At 59.5% G+C, this 17,316-nt stretch overlaps 1 protein-coding gene across 1 annotated transcript; it reads left to right on the top strand.

Annotated features, from left to right (window-relative positions):
- Nucleotides 1-962: 962 nt before the first annotated feature.
- Nucleotides 963-15,346, top strand: LOC309448691 (scavenger receptor cysteine-rich type 1 protein M130-like; the record flags this gene model as incomplete). The annotated part of the gene is made up of 13 exons (XM_082070419.1): nucleotides 963-1,023; nucleotides 4,719-4,883; nucleotides 6,996-7,160; nucleotides 8,328-8,642; nucleotides 9,163-9,483; nucleotides 9,569-9,883; nucleotides 10,223-10,537; nucleotides 11,066-11,380; nucleotides 13,140-13,310; nucleotides 14,082-14,177; nucleotides 14,577-14,660; nucleotides 14,845-14,997; nucleotides 15,225-15,346. The coding sequence occupies 13 exons, from the start codon at nucleotides 963-965 to the stop codon at nucleotides 15,344-15,346; spliced, it is 2,598 nt and encodes an 865-aa protein (XP_081926545.1).
- Between the last annotated feature and the right edge of the window lie 1,970 nt (nucleotides 15,347-17,316).

Raw genomic sequence — 17,316 nt, forward strand, 5'->3', positions numbered from 1 at the left:
GAGCCAGCACTGGGCCCTTGTGTCCAGGAAGCCAATGGGACCTGGGGTGGGTTAGAAGGGGGTGGTCAGTAGGTCAGAGAGGTTCTCCTGCCCCTCTACTCTGCCCTTTAATAAAGGGTTTAGTTCAGTTACTATCAGGATATACTTGGGGATCATATACATATATATGATATATAGAGCCATAGCACCCTGAGAATGGCTGATCGGGGAAGCTAAGCAGGGTCAGGCCCGGTTAGTACTTGGATGGGAGACCTTGTGGCCAGGAAGCCAATGGTACCTGGCAGGGATTAGAAGGGAGTGGTCAGTAGGTCAGAGAGTTTCGCCTGTCCCTCTACTCTGCCCTTGAAAAAAGGGTTTAGTTTGGATACTACCAGAATATACTTGAGAAAAAAAAAAAATATATATATATATAATATATGCAACCACATCACCCTGAGAACATCCCATCTCATCTGATCTGGGAAGCTAAACAGGGTCAGGCCCGGTCAGTGCTTGGATGGGAGACCATATATATACACAGCCATAGCACCCTGAGCACGCCCCATCTCGCCTGATCTGGGAAGCTACGCAGGGTTGGGCCCAGTCAGTGCTTGGATGGGAGACCATAAAGACCAGTGGTACCTGGGGTGGATTAGAAGGGGGTGGTCAGTAGGTCAGAGAGGTTCTCCTGCCCCTTTGCTCTGCCCTGGGGAGACCACACCTGGAATCTTGTGTCCAGCTGTGGCCCCTCAGTTCCAGCAGGACAGGGAACTGCTGGAGAGAGTCCAGCGCAGCCACCAAGATGCTGAAGGGAGTGGAGCATCTCCCGTGTGAGGAAAGGCTGAGGGAGCTGGGGCTCTGGAGCTGGACAAGAGGAGACTGAGGGGGGACTCATTCATGGGATCAAGATGGAAAGGGGGAGTGTCAGGAGGATGGAGCCAGGCTCTTCTGGGTGACAACCAATGGTAGGACAAGGGGCAGTGATGTCGCTGCTGACTGAACGGCTGATAGGCCAGGACCAGGTGCACATCCTTACAGGGGCTGGTGAGGTCACTGTCAGTGTAACCAATGAGCACACAGCAGTGGCAGTAGAGGGTGTGAGGTCACTGCCAGTATAACCAATGAGCACACAGCAGTGGCAGTAGAGGGTGTGAAGTCACTGTCAGTATAACCAATGAGCACGCAGCGATGGCAGTAGAGAGTGTTAGGTCACTGTCAGTATAACCAATGAGCACACAGCAGTGGCAGTAGAGGGTGTGAGGTAACTGTCAGTGTAACCAATGAGCACACAGTGGTGGCAGTAGAGGGTGTGAGGTCACTGTCAGTGTAACCAATGAGCACACAGCAGTGGCAGTAGAGGGTGTGAGGTCACTGTCAGTGTAAACAATGAGCACACAGCAGTGGCAGTAGAGGGTGTGAAGTCACTGTCAGTGTAACCAATGAGCACACAGCAGTGGCAGTAGGAGGAGCAGAGCTCATGTCACCGGTGACACCCCGTGGCCATGGAGCTCGGTGCCGACCGTCCATCTGCTGTGACAGGGTCCCCAGCAGGCACAGGAGCTGCCCGGCCCCGTGCCTGCGAGGCCGAAGGAGCAGCCCCTGCAGCCCTGGCTGCAGCCGTCGGGCTGGGGGTGTCTCAGAGGCACAGCAGGGATGTGCCCGGGCACGGCGCCAGGAGGAAACCACAGACTTCCTGCCCGGGCGCCGTGAGGGGGGCGCGCGGGGGCTGTGGTTTGTGCACCTGCAGGCTGCAGCTCTGATCCACCCGTGGGGAATAACGGCCCCTCGGTGACTCGCTGACAGTCAGGGACACGTCTGAGCCTCTGGGCTGCACGTCTGCTGCCAGGACAGGGATGTGTCCCAGCTCCAGCTCCTGTGAGGGACCTTCCGCGGGCTCTCCAGGGAGCGGTGGGTGAGACAGCGCTCCGGGGATGGGGATCTACCCTGGGCTAAGGCCCTTTCCCAGCTGCTGCTCCCCGCACAGCGGGCTCTGTCACAGGGGCTGTTTCCTTCCCTTCCTGACACAGCCCCGGTGCAGTCCCAGCCCCCTGGGTCTTATGGCACCGGGGTGACTGGACACTCTCACCTCGGGCTCTTGGATGTGCCTGTCGCAGCACATGCTCAGTGCTCCTGGTCCACACTCAGAGCTCCAGGGGTGAAAAACTGGTTGCCCCACTACAACCAGCCCTGTCCTGTGATGGTCTACCATTACAGTGATGTGACACCTGCAGCGGAGCCGTCCCTCATATATGGTCATGAACGGCGCTGGAGAAGTTCATTGGAGGACTGGGCCGTGTCGGAGGGGAGATAGCTCCTGATAATGTCTAAAAAGGTGCTGCTGCTTCAATTGGCTCCTCCTGTAACTGGGGGCATCTGCAGAGATATATTGCCCTCCCGCCATCATTGCTCCCACGAGTCCCTGGAGCTGTGGCAGGGAGTGCGGCACAGAGGGCTGTGCCATCAGGGCAGGAGGCTCAGGATGGGCACAGAGGGACTCGTGTCCCCTCAGACGCTGTGGCTGCTCCTCTGGGTACAGCTGTGCAGGGGTAAGTGCTGACTCATAGTCCCACCGCCCAGGGCCAGTGGGTACCAGTGTGGTCATGGGGATCTCTCTGGGAATGGGGTTCTTTTGCAGCTGCTGCTGAGACAGGGAGCAGAAGGTTCTCAGATCCACGGAGCCTGTGCCTTTCCCTGTGCCTGTCTGGGTGGGAGACAGTATCTCCTTTTCTGGGGCTCCAGTGTTCTGTGCCTGGCTGGATTCACAACCCCCCTGTCCTGGGGTACCGTTGGGGTCCCCTTGTTGCCAGCACTCTGCCTCTGGACCAGTGGTGGCCTCACTGCCGATGGCAGCACCCAGAGATGCCCAGGGCACTGCCAACCTCTGGGCTGCCCCAGAGGGTTTGTGTGCTGCTCAGCGCCCCTTGTTCAAAGGGAAACCTGACCCCACGAGGGCAGTTTGTGCCCCCAGAGAGAGAGGACGGGGACATCTGCAGTAGAGACATGTCCTTCCTGAGGGGGCCTGGCCCAGGGCTGATGCCAGGGGAGAGGAGGGGATGTGAGATCCTCTGGATCATCTCAGTGGGAACAGGGAAAACCCTGGGGATGGGGTTGGTTTGGATGGTGCTCGGACAGGTGTTTTACAGGGGAAGCTGCAGCCCTGGGTACACAGGGCTGTTCAGGGGGGGCTGGGCTGGGGGCAGTGGGTGCCCAGTGCAGAGCTGGGCAGTGTGTGGGTGGGCATGGGTGGGGGGCAGGTGGATGAAGGGGTGGGAAGAGGTGCCCTGTGTGGTGGGATGGAGAGCCTGCAGGGGAGGGGGTTCCCACCCTGACACCCACAGTGCTGGGGCTTGACGCTGATCTGACTGGTCCCATGTCGGTGCTTGAAGGTGCTGCGGAGGTGAGGCTGGTGGATGGCGGCAGGCGCTGTGCCGGGAGAGTGGAGGTGAAACACCGGGGACAGTGGGGCACTGTGTGTGGTGACTACTGGAGCATGAACGATGCAGCAGTGGTTTGTAAGCAGCTGGGCTGTGGGTCTGCTGTTGGAGCTCCTCAGTATGGACACTTTGGGGCAGGATCTGGCCCCATTTGGATGGATGATGTTGGCTGCCAAGGCACTGAATCTGCCCTGTCTGATTGCAAACATGCAGGATGGGGTGAACATAACTGTGCTCACATTCTCGAAGTTGGAGTGACATGTTCAGGTAAGGAGTCATCCATTTCTCACCTTTAGTGGATGGGTTTGGGGAACCGACCTGGCTGTGCCATAGGGAGCAACAAACATGCTGGATCTGGGCCCAGTGATGCTTGACATGCTGCTGAGCTGGGACTGTCATTGCTGGTGTAACTGGTCCCTGGGGAAAGCTATGACATCCCTGAGGGGACAGGACCCCGTGCAGGCAGCGCTGACCAGCTGCCCAACCCTTCCTGGTTGCCCACAGCTCCCCACACTGACCCATGAAACAGGGTCTTTGCCAGCACTTACTGACTCTCGTCTGTGCTGCTGTCACCCTCTGAGGCAGCTGAGGCCAGGGGGACATGCGGGTCTCCTGTCCCCAGCCTGGCCATTGGCCTGGGACCTGTGCACCCCTGGGCAGAGCACGGTGTCCCTGGATGAGAACATCCCCCTGGAGCAGGCAGGGGAGGGCTCTGGAAAGTGCAAATCATGATAACAGCTGCTCCAATTCTGTGCTCTGGGACATCTCCCACCTAAAAGGAACCTCCCAACAGCCCAGGAACACCCTGGGATCAGAGTGAGCCTCTGGTGGCACCAGGTGATGATGGTCCTGCCTGGCCCAAGCTCTGCAGGGGCTGAGCAGCTGCAGCTTCGTCACCATCTGGGCCAGTTCTCCTGGACCCCAACGGCTCACACGGCTGCAGTGCTGGGGGAGCGTGTCGGGCAGCACAGAGGACCTTGTGTGGGACCCTTTGTCTGAGCACACCTGTGGCTGTGAGTGTGTGGCAGACACACACCTCGAGTGCTCTGGTTCTGTAGACAAGGGGAGGAGGGTCTTGGATGTGTTTGTATCACCAGCACTTCCCCAACAGCTTCCCCAGGGATGTGCGGTGGCAGTTCGGCCATGGTTTGCTTGGGTGACGTGGGATGTGGACATGTAACTGTCAGAGATTTCTGGGGAGCTCCCAGGTGTTGCGTTGGGTTTGTATGTTTGGTTGCTTTTTGTTTCTTTGTTTGGTTAGGTTTGATTGCTTATTTTCTTTTGGTCTGTTTTTCCCCCATCCAGGATTTGTCCGTCTGGTGGACGGGAAGAGCCGCTGCTCAGGACGTGTGGAGATCTGTGATGGGAACCAGTGGAAAACCGTTTGTGGTTCCCGCTTTGGCCCCAAGGCTGCTGAGGTGGTCTGCAGGGAGCTGCGGTGCGGCGTGGCCCTGCCTGTGTCTGGAGGAGGTCACTTTGGAGAAGGGGCTGATCCCGTGTGGGATGGAAGCTGCAGTGTGTGGGGAATGAGTCCCTCCTGTCCTCCTGCCCCACGGGGTCCTCCAGGGACCAGGCCTGCCCCCAGATGAACAGCGCTGCTGTCAGCTGCACACGTGAGGACTCGGGGCGGGGTGCTGAACACTGGGGTGAAACCCAGCCTGAGGAGGGGACAGTTTGGGATTGTGAAGACAGGGGAACTGGGGCATCTGTTCCCACAGGCTGGCAGAGACGTGACCCTCCTGGGGATCACAGACAAGGGCAGGACTGGGCTGATGCCCAAGAACAAAGAGGGGCCATGGGCTGGGAAGGCTCCCTGGGATCAACATGTTGCTCCACAGGGGACACACAAAGGCCTGAGATGATGAGCTGGGAAGTACTCAGTGCAGACTGTGGCCCAGCTGAGCTGGGGGCCCTGGGAGAAGCAGCAGCATGTGCTTGGGGATCCTTGGGGACAGGTCTCTTCCCAGGGTGCTGGCTGGGGAGGAGTGGGTGCTCTAGGTGGGCCTGGGCCAGGGTCAGGTTGGAGGGTCTGCAAGGGTAGAAGGAAGTGCTGAAAGCTCTGGGACCATAAATGACCCAGCAGAGCTGCAGCTGGACACCTCAGGCTTGCACCTTCCACGTGGATAGAAAGGACCTCTGCACCACATTGGGGACAGCCTGGAAGGGGGGGGTTCCCACCCTGACACCCACAGTGCTGGGGCTTGGCGCTGATCTGACTGGTCCCGTGTCGGTGTTTGAAGGTGCTGCGGAGGTGAGGCTGGCGGATGGCGGCAGGCGCTGTGCCGGGAGAGTGGAGGTGAAACACTGGGGACAGTGGGGCACTGTGTGTGGTGACTACTGGAGCATGAACGATGCAGCAGTGGTTTGTAAGCAGCTGGGCTGTGGGTCTGCTGTTGGAGCTCCTCAGTACGGACACTTTGGGGCAGGATCTGGCCCCATTTGGATGGAAAATGTTGGCTGCAAAGGCACCGAATCTGCCCTGTCTGACTGCAAACATGCAGGATGGGGTGAACATAACTGTGCTCACATTCTCGAAGTTGGAGTGACATGTTCAGGTAAGGAGTCATCCATTTCTCACCTTTAGTGGATGGGTTTGGGGAACCGACCCGGCTGTGCCATAGGGAGCAACAAACATGCTGGATCTGAGCCCAGTGATGCTTGACATGCTGCTGAGCTGGGACTGTCATTGCTGGTGTAACTGGTCCCTGGGGAAAGCTGTGACATCCCTGAGGGGACAGGACCCCGTGCAGGCAGCGCTGACCAGCTGCCCAACCCTTCCTGGTTGCCCACAGCTCCCCACACTGACCCATGAAACAGGGTCTTTGCCAGCACTTACTGACTCTCGTCTGTGCTGCTGTCACCCTCTGAGGCAGCTGAGGCCAGGGGGACATGCGGGTCTCCTGTCCCCAGCCTGGCCATTGGCCTGGGACCTGTGCACCCCTGGGCAGAGCACGGTGTCCCTGGATGAGAACATCCCCCTGGAGCAGGCAGGGGAGGGCTCTGGAAAGTGCAAATCATGATAACAGCTGCTCCAATTCTGTGCTCTGGGACATCTCCCACCTAAAAGGAACCTCCCAACAGCCCAGGAACACCCTGGGATCAGAGTGAGCCTCTGGTGGCACCAGGTGATGATGGTCCTGCCTGGCCCAAGCTCTGCAGGGGCTGAGCAGCTGCAGCTTCGTCACCATCTGGGCCAGTTCTCCTGGACCCAAATGGCTCACAGGGCTGCGGTGCTGGGGGAGCGTGTCGGGCAGCACAGAGGACCTTGTGTGGGACCCTTTGTCTGAGCACACCTGTGGCTGTGAGTGTGTGGCAGACACACACCTTGAGTGCTCTGGTGCTGTAGACAAGGGGAGGAGGGTCTTGGATGTGTTTGTGTCACCAGCACTTCCCCAACAGCTTCCCCAGGGATGTGCGGTGGCAGTTTGGCCATGGCTTGCTTGGGGTGACGTGGGATGTGGACATCTAACTGTCAGAGATTTCTGGGGTGGCATTGGGTTTGTATGTTTGGTTGCTTTTTGTTTCTTTGTTTGGTTAGGTTTGATTGCTTATTTTCTTTTGGTTTGTTTTTCCCCCATCCAGGATTTGTCCGTCTGGTGGACGGGAAGAGCCGCTGCTCAGGACGTGTGGAGATCCATGATGGGAACCAGTGGAAAACCGTTTGCGGTTCCCGCTTTGGCCCCAAGGCTGCTGAGGTGGTCTGCAGGGAGCTGCGGTGTGGCATGGCCCTGCCTGTGTCTGGAGGAGGTCACTTTGGAGAAGGGGCTGGTCCCATGTGGGATGGAGAGCTGCAGTGTGTGGGGAATGAGTCCCTCCTGTCCTCCTGCCCCACGGGGTCCTCCAGGGACCAGGCCTGCCCCCAGATGAACAGCGCTGCTGTCAGCTGCACACGTGAGGACTCGGGGTGGGGTGTTGAATGCTGGGGCTGTGCCGGGGGTTGGGGACAGAGCAAGGACTGTGCTGGGTGGGTGTAGGGCAGGAGGGGTCATGGGACAGTCTGCAGCATGAAAACCGTGCAGAAGGAGAAGAAAGGCCTCTGTCCCTCTGGCCTTTCCACCAGCTACCAAGGGTACAAAAGCACCAACCCGCCCTCTCTGAATGCTTCTTTGTCTCTGCCTATTCTCCCATGGCTGTCCTAGGAGCCCTGCACCACTGAGGCCCCAGAGGAAGGCAGGACAATGGAGGAGTTTGCCTCGGTTGATGAGGACTGGGATAGGGAGCAGTTAGGCAATCTGGACACCATAAATCCATGGGTCCGGATGGGATGCACACGCGGGTGCTGAGGGAGCTGCTGAGGTCATTGCTGGGCCACTCTCCATCGTCTTTGCTAAGTTGTGGCAAATGGGAGGGTGCCTGAGGACTGGAGGGAAGCAAATGTCACTGCAGTCTTCAAAAAGGGCAAGAAGGAGGACCCGGGGAACTATAGACCAGTCAGCCTCACCTCCATCCCTGGGAAACTGATGGAACAACTTATCCTTGATGCCATCTCAAGACATATCAGGGATAAGAGGGTCATTAGGGGCAGTCAACATGGCTTCACCAAGGGGAAGTCGTGCTTGACTAACCTCATTGACTTTTATGAGGACATAACAAGGTGGATGGATGACGGCAGAGTGGTGGACGTGATCTACCTTGACTCGAGTAAGGCATTTGACACAGTCTGCACAGCATCCTCACAGCTAAACTGAGGGAGTGCGGTCTGCAGTGAGGGTGACAGAACACTGGACCAGGTTGCCCAGGGATGTTCTGGAGTCTGCTACTCTGCAGACATTCAAAACCCACCTGGACACCTTCTTGTGTAACCTCATCTGGGTGTTCCCGCTCCAGTGGGAGGGTTGAACTGGATGAGCTTTGAGGTCCCTTCCAAGCCCTGACATTGTGTGATTCTGTGATTCTCTCCTCCTCTGTCCCCAGAGTACACAGGGTTCAGGCTGGTGAACGGCAGCACAGCGTGTGCGGGGAGGGTGGAGGTCCAGGTGCTGGGGAGCTGGGGGACCCTCTGTGCCTCCCGCTGGGATCTCTCGGATGCCCACGTTCTGTGTCGTCAACTCAGCTGTGGGTTTGCTGAGTCCATTCCTGGAAGAGAGAATTTTGGGAGAGAGACTGGCCCTGTCTGGAGAGACTCATTCCACTGTGACGGGACTGAAGCCCACCTGGGACAGTGCCCAGTGGCCACCCTGGGGGCCTCCCTGTGCTCCCCCGGGAACAACGCTGCTGTCATTTGCTCAGGTGAGTGCTGGGAAAATGGTGCATTAGCTCTGTTTCCCTTTATGTGAGACACGGCCACCCAAAGCAGGGGTCCCATGGCAGCACCAGGCTGAATTTCTCCCTGGAGGATCCCTGGGGGGCTTTCCCTGCTCAGACTGACCGCTCTGCTCTGGGAGAGCTGCGGTCTGAACAGACACAGACACCTGTCCCCAGGGCAGCGCCTTAGGCCCTGGTACCACTGCCCGGCCCGGGTTCCATGGGATGAGCCCAGGACAGGCTGGTGGGGCTCTGCTCCATCCCTGTGGCTGCAGACAAACACATCCCATCCCCACAGAGAGCCCTGCAGAGCCTCATCCCACCACCCGCAGCAGCAGACCCGGTGTGAGCTGCAGACAGGGCCTGGGCTTTGCCCTCGCTGCTTGTCAGCACAGGGCTCGCTCTCGCCCTGTTTGGTCGGACACCCCTTGCCCTCCTCCCTGGAGGCTGCCGTGCTGCCCGGTGCCGCTGATGGCTGCGGCTCCTCTGCTCTCCCCAGGCCCAGCCGACTCTGCATCCCTGCGGCTGGTGGGCGGCGGGAGCCGGTGCGACGGGCGAGTGGAGATCTTCCAGCGCGGGACGTGGGGCAGAGTGCTGGACGACCAGTGGGGCGTGCGGGAGGCCAGCGTGGTGTGCCGGCAGCTGCGGTGTGGAGGGGCAGAAAAAGCCTACAGCCCCCCAAAGCCTGAGCGAGGGACGGGCCCCGTGGGGCTGCGAGGGGTCCGGTGCGCAGGGCACGAGGCCAGCCTGACCCTCTGCAACACCTCCCTGCCCGGGAGTGCCCTGCTGGGAGGGGTTGTGGAGGACGTGGGAGTCATTTGCTGGGGTGAGCAGCGCTGCACAGGTCCCCAGATGATGGGGTGGGGGGGCAGCCACCCCCTGACAGCTCCTGGGCTTTCTCCCCACTGCAGGGAGCCGGCGGGTCCGGCTGGTGAATGGGCCCGGGCGCTGCGCAGGGAGAGTGGAGATCTACTACCAGGGCAGCTGGGGGACCGTCTGTGACGATGGCTGGGACCTGTCTGATGCCGCCGTCGTTTGCCACCAGCTGGGCTGCGGAGGGGCGCTGGAGGCGGCCGGCTCTGCTCGGTTCGGGGAAGGCTCCAGGCAGATCTGGCTGGACGGTGTGAACTGCTCCGGGGCCGAAGCTGCTCTCTGGGACTGCGCTGCCGGGCCCTGGGGGCAGCACGACTGCGGGCACAAAGAGGACGCGGGCGTCATGTGCTCAGGTGTGTGCCAGGAGCTGTGCCGGGATGGTTCCCGGGAGGCCGGGACGCAGGGAAAGCCGGGCATGGCCAAGGCTGTCCCTGGCTGAGCCCCTGCCTGAGCCCAGCCTACAGACACCCCTGCACGGGTGCCCTCAGTTCAGCGGGGTCCCTGGGGAGCTCAGTGTCCCCCAGGGTGAGCGGGGAGAGCAGGGGCTGTGTCCATCAGGGAGTTCTCTCTGCCCTGGGTGCAAGGGGGACTTGCTGGCCCTGCCCTGCCTGGCTGCGGGCCTGGGGAGCGCAGGGGTGTCCTGGCTCCCACAGCCCCACACCAGCCTGTTCTCTTGCTGCCTTTCCTCCCAGAGTTCGTGGCCCTGAGGCTGGAGAACAGTGACGGCTGCTCCGGGCGCCTCCAGGTTTTCTACAACGGGACATGGGGGAGCGTTTGCTCCAGCTCGATGACTCCTGACACGGTGTCACTGGTGTGCAAGGAGCTGGGCTGCGGGGACGGAGGATCCCTGGAAGCAGGCCTGCCCTATGGCAGGGTGTCTGGCGCTGCCTGGCTGGATTACGTGCAGTGTGAGAAGGGAACCAGCTCCTTCTCGCAGTGTCCATCCACCCCCTGGGACCCACAGTCGTGCGATGACCTGCGAGATGAGGCCCACATAACCTGCAATGGTAACTGTGAGCCACGCGGGCACTGGTGCCACCCCAGCTTCTGCTCCCCTCTGGGCACGGCCAAATGCAGAGAAAGAGCTTGGAGGGGATTTCGTTGCCATGTCAGACTCTTGTGCTGCTGGTGGCACAGATGTGACCACAGTTCTCAGTGTCCCACATGTTCGGGAGCAGTTGCCACCCAGCAGTGCCTGGGGGAGGCAGCGACATCTCCAAGTGGGGTCTCAGCAGAGACCAGAGAGGGTTCAGAGGAGCCTCCCCTCCATGGACACTCTCCTGCTGCTCTGTGACCAAGATGGCACACACAGGCACAAGCAGAGCTCAGCCCCGCTCTCTTCTGCACAATCCCCGAGCCAGCCCCTTCACCACAGTGTTTCCTTCCTCAGGGGGACACCCAGAAATGCCCCCAGAGCCTTTGGCCCCGTGCCCCAACTCCAGCAGCTGCACAGGTAGGGAGCTGCTCCTCCGCATGCTGCTCTTGCCTGGCTCCTCTGCTGTCTGAGTGCCGTGGGAGCTCCTTGCCCTCTCCAGACAGGGAGAAGATCCGTGCCGTGGGAGGCGAGGACGGGTGCTCGGGCAGAGTGGAGCTGTGGCACCGCGGCTCCTGGGGGACAGTGTGCGATGACTCCTGGGACATGCGGGATGCCCAGGTGGCGTGCAGGCAGCTGGGCTGTGGCCCCGCGGTGTCTGCCCTGCACGAGGCTGCTTTTGGGGTGGGCCAGGGCCCCATCTGGCTGGAGCGGGTGGAGTGCCAGGGGACGGAGTCGTCTCTGCAGGACTGCTGGGCCCGGCCTGGGGACGGACGTGCTTGCCGGCATAAGGAAGACGCTGCCGTGTGCTGCTCGGGTGAGCGGGGGCTGGGAGCCCTTGGTCAGGTGTTGGCAGGGAGCTGGGAAAGGCCTTTCACCCGCTTGGTCCTGGCACGGCCCCTGAGCTCCCGAGAGCAGGAACGTTCACAGTATCACAGTATCACAGTGTGTTTGGGATTGGAAGGGACCTCAAAAGCTCATCCAGTGCAATCCCCCCATGGAGCAGGAACACCCAGATGAGGTTACACAGGAAGGTGTCCAGGCGGGTTGGAATGTCTGCACAGAAGGAGACTCCACAACCCCCTGGGCAGCCTGGGCCAGGCTCTGCCACCCTCACCATGAAGAAGTTTCTTCTCAAATTTAAGTGGAACCTCTTGTGTCCCAGCTTGATCCCATTACCCCTTGTCCTATCATTGTTTGCCACCCAGAAGAGCCTGGCTCCATCCCCATGGCACTCACCCTTTAGATATTTATAAACATTAATAAGGTCACCCCTCAGTCTCCTCTTCTCCAAACTAAAGAGCCCCAGCTCCCTCAGCCTTTCCTCACCCGGGAGATGCTCCACTCCCTCCGGCATCTTTGTTGCCCTGCGCTGGACCCTCTCCAGCAGTTCCCTGTCCTAACGTTCCTGTGGGGGCAGCAGCTGGTGCCAAGCAGGGAGCAGCCTCGGTGGAACTGGGTGTCCTTGGGCCACTGCCGTGGGGCCCTGCAGCTCCAGGACCATCCAGCCCCGGGCTGCCTGTGCCACCCTGCCCGCCGCCCAGAGCAGAGGCCCTGCGCCCTGTCCTGGGTCCCTTTCTGGCACTATGGGAGGGGCAATTGGGGTGGGATGTGTCAGGGACACTACAGACACACACCGGGTGTTGCAGGGGAGGCTCCCTGGTACGTGCACTCCCACCCTCTCAGCCCAGCTCTCCTTTTCCTCCTCTGCAGCTGCGCCCAGGACAGCAGCATCCCCACCCCGAGCAGGTAACTCGTCCTCCCCAGGGCTGGGTATCCCAGGGCCGGGCTCTGACCCACACTGGGGTGCAAGGGGCGCCTTGCTGGGGCGTGAAACTCCCAGGAGGAGGCACTGGGGTGGTGGTGTGGGGGTGAAATTCACTCAGCAGGGTGGAAGCTTCCCCATCACTCACCCCCCTGCTGCCTTGTGCGATGGGGTCAGACCATTTTGAGAGGAAACGGCCTCAAGTTGGCCCAGGGAAGGTTCAGATTGGATATTAGGAAAAAATTTGTCACAGAGAGGATTGTGAAGCAGTGGAACAGGCTGCCCAGGGAAGTGATTGCGTCACCATGCCTGGAGGGGTTTAAAAGGCATTTAGATGAGGTTCTGAAGGACATGGCTTAGTGCTAGACTTAGGTTATGTTTGGACTCAATGATCTTGAGGGTCAGTTGTGGTTGAGACGGACAAACGACATGGACCAAGTTCTTCCAGGATGAAAGCAGTAGATGCCATTTATTGCCACAAGTGCGTTTTTATACAGTTTTACCAATTCATGTGTCTCTTCACTATTGGTACAAGTTACAGCAGTAACATCTCCCTGGCTATTTTTGCTGTCATCAATGTTACTCTTCTACTCCCTTCTCTCTCACGGTACATCCCGAACATCTCCAGACACTCCTTTACTCCCATCTTTCTCACGGGTGGGCCTTCATATCTTCAAGGCTGATTTCTGTTCTCATGCCCTTCGTCAGGGAATCCATGGACCCACCGTAGTCCCCCACAAGGGTCTCTTCCAACTGAAATGATTCTGTGATTTTATGATTCTGTGACTGGTGCTGCCTCCACCTCTCGCAGGGCTGGTGCTGTTCTTCCATGTTCTTGCCCGTGCAGATCCCACCCGGGGCCGTCCGACTGTCAGTGGGAGAATCTCAGTGCCCGTCATCATCTGCATCATCCTGGGGGCCCTTTGCCTGCTCTTGGCCCTGCTGGCCGGGCAAGCGCTCAGGGCCAGGGCTGGGCGCAGAGGTGGGTCCTTCCACAGAGCTCCCAGTGATGCCTCCTGGAGGGGCTGGGGGTGCTGCGGGGGGTCAGTAAGGGGCACCAGCAGAGCTGAGGGGAGGAGACTGTGTGCTGCCACCTGTCCCATGCACCCCATTGACTGTCTGGCCATAGGGCACCAGCAGCAAAGGGTGGAGAGAGCCCAGAGGTGGTGGGAGCAAGAGATGGGGCAAGGAGAGACATGGCAGAGCAGGACTGTAGGAGATGTTATCCTGGGGGAGAAGTTATCCTGGGGGAGATGTCATCCTGGGGGAGGTGGCCAAGGCTGGCAGTGCTCTGGGTAGTGCTGGAGGGCGCTCTGGGGCAAAGGAGAAGACGGGAGGAACACAGGGCGGCAGGGCCCATCTCCATGGAGTCAGGCCCCAGGCTGACCCTCTGCCCAGCCCTGCCTGCTCTTGGTAGGGTGGGGGCCCTGCTATGGACTCGTGGGGCAGACAGGGGTCGGCTCCAGGTGCAGGGGAAACACGGGAGCTGCTCTGGGGTCAGACAAGGGGGTGACCCAGGGGCCAGAGGGGCTCGAGCGCTGTCTCCAAGGGGCAGATGTGAGGGTGATGCTGCCCCAGATCTTCTCCACAGTGATGTGGCCCTCACTGGGGATGTGGCAGCTGTTCCTGGACAACACCCTGGGGCTGTGCTGTTGGAGCAGTCCTGGGCTGGGCCAAGGAACAGGTTTGGGGAGCACAGTGGGGTCCCACTGCCCCTCTGCCTGCTCCATGCCAGCTCTGCCTCTGTCCCCAGGCTCCAGGACAGCCCAGGAGCTCTTCCCCGAGGCCGTGTACGAGGAGATCGGTCACAGCCCAGCGTGGGAGAAGCAGGCGAGGTTTGGTGGCTCAGGTGGGTGTGGGCACATCTGCAGGACCCTTTCCCCTGGCCCCTCCCCAGGGCTGATCCCCTGAAGCCCCCAGCCCGTGGTCCCTGCAGTGCTGGGGCTGTGTGGTCTGTGGGGAGAGCACCCCAGCCCTGGGCTGGGAGAGGAGCTGCCTCCCAAGCCGCTTTGCCCATGGCAGCTGGACAGCCCCTCTCTTCCTGCCCCTGCACCCGTTGACGAGTGAGGGAAGAGCTGTCCTGGGGCGGCTCTGGGAGCACCTTTGAGACAGGGCTTGTCCCAGGGAGCAGGGTGAATTCCCAGCCCTCCTCCCCATGCAGCCCCAGCTCTGTGGGTCCCTCCCCAGCAGTGCTGACCACAAACCAGTTCAGTGGGCTCGTCCCATAACTCACTGCACATCTCTCCAGGCTCCTCTTCAGAGCAGTCCCTGACCCAGCTGCAGCCCTACCTGGGGCACCGAGAGGAGGAGGATGGTCTGGGATCAGCACCAGGTAATGAAGCAGGAAGGGGCTGATCTGCCTGCAGACCAGTGAAGGACAGAGGTGTCACTGGGTGTCACCGTCAGAGACGGGGAGGACCTGGGGGTCTCCTGTGCTGCTGCCAACACCAGCGCCTCCCATCCTCTGCTCTGCAGGATGGATCTGCTCACTGTCACCAGCTCCCCTCTCTTTTCAGATGTTCCTGTTCTGCCTGGGGGTGACCCAGTGGATGGCTATGATGATGCCAGGGAGGTTTCTGACCCTGGAGAGGATGATGCCCCTGGACAGGGAGCTCAGGAAATGCCCAGGGTGCCAGCGGAGGGAGCAGGACCCAGCGATGCACCCAGAGGTGAGAGGGAAACTCAGCGCTGCTGGTTCCTGGGGTGCCATCCCCACGGCCACCCTGGTTGCTGCTGCACTGAGACCTAAACCTCCTGGGAAGGGGGAACTGCCCCAGGAGTTTCCCGTGGAGGGACTGAAGGGTGGGAGAAGGAGCTGAGTGTGGTGAGGAGCAGGGGGGAGGTGATGCACAGACCCCATGGGGTGAGCTGCAATGTCCCGCATTGCTGCTTGCAGGGGGCAGCCTGTGCTCCCAGGGAAGTGCCGGGGTCCCTGGAGCTGAAGGAGACACCGCGTCCCTGTCCCCGGGGAGCACGGGCTATGATGACGCTGAAGAGATATCTCTGGCACACCTGTGACACACAAAGGCTGTGACAGAGCTGGGTGGCACTGGGAACCGCCTCCCTTTGCCCATGGGCAGCACAAACAGCCCAGAGTTTCCTCTACTTTCCCCTTTTTTCCACTGTGTATCATATTGTTCTTATTGAAAGTGTCGGTGGACTTTGACTTGGAGCTGGTTTGTGTAACCCATGCGTCAGGAAATCTTCCTGAGTTTGATCAGGGGCAGCAGAGATCAAAAATAGCCCTGGGGTGGTTTCCATCCTGCTTGCCACAGGCAGTTTCTGGTCAAAATGACTCTCTAACAGGTCCCATGATGCTCCCCAGTGCCCATCTCTTCACCCCGAGATCCCCAGCTGCTCTTTCCCCAGGCCCTGCCTGGGCCAGGCTGGTCCCGCAGTGCAGAGGCCATGACAGAGCTGCTGTGCCAGGGTAAGTCCTGGCTGTGACCCCGCAGATGTGAGCCCTGAGGTCATCACCATGCCCTTTAAACTCCAGATGGCCCAGGGGGGATCACAGCCCAGATCACCTCCCACAATGGTCAGCAGGCAGCTGTGCTCCCCATGCCCGGCACAGGGTGCGGAGCCACTTTCTGGGACACACAGGGCTGGGGTTCCCTCTGCTCTGGCTCTGCCAGGGCCGCAGTCTCCATGGGCCGCTCCTGCTGCCTTGGGCCGTCACAGACCCCGAGCACTCTTGTCACAGCCACAGAGCCGCGTTTTTCCTGAGCAGGGGCTGTGAGGCCCCCCGGGGACATCCTGGGTCATCCTGGGTCTTGGTGGCCTCACGGGTCCAGGGATGGGACATCTTGACCTTGGTAGCCCAAGAGGGCTGGAGATGGGACATCTTGGGTGCAGGGATGGGACATCCTGCATCTTGGTGGCCCAAAGTGTCCATGGATGGGACATCTTGGGTGTTGGTGGCTTCACACAGTCCAGGGAGGGGACACTTTGGCCTGGATGGCCCAAAGGCTCCAGGCATGAGAAATCTTCGATGCAAGGATGGGACATCTTAGGACTTGGTGTCCCCAAAGTTTCCAAGGATGGGTCGACCTGGGTCTTGGTGGCTTCATGGGGTCCTTCTGGGCCTGGGTGGCCTAAAGTGTCTAGGGATGGAACATCTTGGATCCAGGGATGGGACATTTTAGGTCTTAGTGGCCCAAAGAGGGACGGGAGCGGGCGGGTGTCACGGTCCATTCCATGATGGACTCCTGATGGTGCTTTTACCTTGATCTCAGAGCGCAAAATTAAGGCGACCAAAAAGCCAAGGGGTTATAATTCAATCAAGCAGTGTTGCTTTATTAATTTGCCCATAAAGTGGCACGCGATAGAGAGAGAGTAAGAAAGAGAAAGGGGAAAGAAACAGGGAAAAGTAAAGGAAAAGATGAGAAATGAGGTTGCATTTATCACCATCCAGTTCCAGAAGCTCCCTCTGGTCTCCGGTCCCGTGGAGTCCTGCTGGTTCTCCGCCATGGTTCGGGATCCTCTGGTGGGAGGATCTTCAATGGTGTCCATTCTGGAGTCACCTTTTATGCTTCTTCACCCCCCCTTGCTGTCGAGGGTTTAGATTGCGGGGTGACAATCAAACCCTGGCAGATGTATTGTTAACCCCCTCTCCCCCCACTTCCCCCTTTTTGCCCCTCCCTCTCCCCCTTCCCATTCAGGACAGGCCATCGGGAGGGAAAGAAGGACAGAGAGAAGAGAGTTGGGAAAATTAACAATGTTTTACTAATGCTACTAATAAGAATAGAGAAAATAATACAAAATATACAAAACCAATCCTGAAAGTCTCAGCAACTGCAGAGCCGGCACCCAAAGTCCTGGACTGGACTCTGCAGCCAACCGGAGCTGGATTCAGTCTGTCACTGGCCTCAGGTCACAGGGATGACTCGCAAGGTCCTCTCCTCATGTCGCCATAAGCAGAAGGGCCGAGATCCTCGTGATCTCCCACTTTTATATGAAGTATTCACGTGAATGGAATGTTATACACA

This window comes from Streptopelia decaocto (genome assembly GCF_964273445.1).
Source record: "Streptopelia decaocto genome assembly, chromosome: 21".
In the NCBI taxonomy this organism is placed as follows: domain Eukaryota; kingdom Metazoa; phylum Chordata; class Aves; order Columbiformes; family Columbidae; genus Streptopelia; species Streptopelia decaocto.